We start from the raw sequence: 2,238 nt of genomic DNA on the forward strand, positions 1-2,238 counted from the left end.
TTCACTATAAGGGAGGGTGTAAAATTCACTTGAAATTTAAATGTGTTGATTTATCTTTTAATTTTTTTTTCTGTTTCAGTTCCTCTTTTATTTTAAAAGTTTAAATTGATTTTGTTTTTGAATATTCATAATAAGTTTAGAAAGGCCAAAAACTATAGGACAGCTCTGTGAACCTATAGAAAGGCACATGAAGGAGTGTGAATCCCTAATGGAAAGGTTTAGTTAATTTCTATAATTAATACTGGAATGAAGCATAAATGCATGCTGAGGATATTATTATGGAATAGAAGAAGAAATCAATGATGTAAAATTAGAGACGGAACCATGTTATGTGATAAGTTTCTTCTTGAAATGATTAAAAATTGACTTAGAAAATAGGTAAAATCTTGAAGTCATTACTTCCTGAGATGTATGATTAGCATTTTACATGATTTATTTTAAGACTTGCAATTACAGTAGCAACAAGTCTCACAATGGAGATGAGCAACGGCAGGACAGTGCTACAGTGCTACATAACCTAATCTTCAGATTCGGAAATTGGTGGCTTCGGTAGGTTAAATGCTTTCCAAGATTACTTATGTAGCAAGTAACAGATACATGAGCTGAAACTGGCTTCTATTTCCCTATGATACAATAGAGTTTCTGAGGTAAATTCAGAGAAGTTGATGGCACCATTTTATTTAAATTTATAGAAAGAAGAGCATGCAAACAGGTTTGTTATCTATAGTTAGTATTTGATCATGTCATATTTTCACATAATTCCCCAGATCCAAGTTTTGTGACTTTTATGTGAAGATTGGTCAGTACCATGAAGTCAGTGATGAGAAACTATTCCTCTGTCACAACATTCATCATTCTGGGACTGACAAATGACTCGCAACTAGAGATTTTGATTTTTATCTATCTGTTTATCTCATATTTGTTAAGTGTAACTGGGAATCTGACCATAATAGTTCTCATCTTGGTGGATCCTCATTTAAAAACAGCCATGTATTTTTTTCTTCAAAATTTCTCTTTCTTAGAAATCTCATTCACTACTGCCTGTGTTCCAAAATACCTGCATATCATATTAAGTGGGGACAAGACCATCTCTGTCAAAGCTTGTTTCAGTCAAATCTTTTTTATTATCCTCTTTGGAGCTACAGACTTTTTCCTCTTAGCCGTGATGTCCTATGACCGCTATGTGGCCATCTGCAAACCCCTGCATTATGTGACCATCATGAACAGCAGAGTCTGCAGGATTCTCATTATCCTTTGCTGGGTATCTGGTTTATTAATTATACTCCCACCCCTTCTCCTGAGCCTTCGTCTGGAATTCTGTGGTTCTGTTATTGACCATTTTTTATGTGACGCTTCTCCACTACTGAAGAATTCATGTTCAAATACTTGGTTCATAGAGCAGCTGGTTGTTGCCTGTGCTGTGCTGACTTTCATCACAACCCTTGTGGGTGTAATTATATCCTACATCTGCATCCTCAGGATGATCCTCAGACTGCCCTCTGTCCAGCAAAGGAAGAAAGCTTTCTCCACCTGTTCCTCTCACTTGATTGTGGTTTCCCTCAGCTATGGCAGTGCCATTTTTATCTATGTCAAACCTTCAGCTAAGGATGAAGTGGCTATGAATAAGGCAGTTTCTCTGCTTGCTACATCTATTGCCCCTCTGTTGAACCCCTTCATTTATACCTTGAGAAATAAACAAGTCAAAGAATCTTTTCATAACACTATGAAAAGATTTGTATTTAATTCAAATCAATAGTAATGTAAAATATTGTGAACTTGGTAAAATAAGTGTTTTCACTGGAATATGACTCAGAATTGAAGTTATAAGATTGACATAGAATAGTTTCTCATTTACATTTCACCCCTTTTTTCATTTTGGTACTGTATATACTATACTGTTAATGAGGCTTTGTGCATAAACTGTTCTAACATTCATCACCAAAGTGCACAGTTCTTTCCCTGGCTTCATACTGGTTAACTCTTGTCTAAAAATATTGTGTACATAAAGAATTTTATGAGACTAAGTGGGTGAGAGGGCACATTTACATAGTTTACTATTGTGTATTTTCTAATTGCATTTTATTATTATTGTTGTTAGACTCTTTCTGTTAACATATAAATCAAATTTTATCCAGAATACGAATTTATAGGCAGAAACATAGTATCTCTAGGGTTTGATTCTAGCCTATGTATCAGGCATCCTAAGGGTTCTTGGTGTTATGGGGACTATTCTGTTTT

General features: G+C 34.9%; 1 protein-coding gene across 1 annotated transcript; it reads left to right on the plus strand.

The window, feature by feature from the left end:
• The first annotated feature begins 820 nt into the window (after nt 1-820).
• On the plus strand, nt 821-1,756 carry LOC101544314 (olfactory receptor 6C2-like). The gene has a single exon (XM_004601912.3). It carries the CDS (start codon nt 821-823, stop codon nt 1,754-1,756), a length of 936 nt encoding a protein of 311 aa, XP_004601969.2.
• Nucleotides 1,757-2,238: the final 482 nt, after the last annotated feature.

This window comes from Sorex araneus, chromosome 2 (assembly GCF_027595985.1).
Source record: "Sorex araneus isolate mSorAra2 chromosome 2, mSorAra2.pri, whole genome shotgun sequence".
In the NCBI taxonomy this organism is placed as follows: Eukaryota; Metazoa; Chordata; class Mammalia; order Eulipotyphla; family Soricidae; genus Sorex; species Sorex araneus.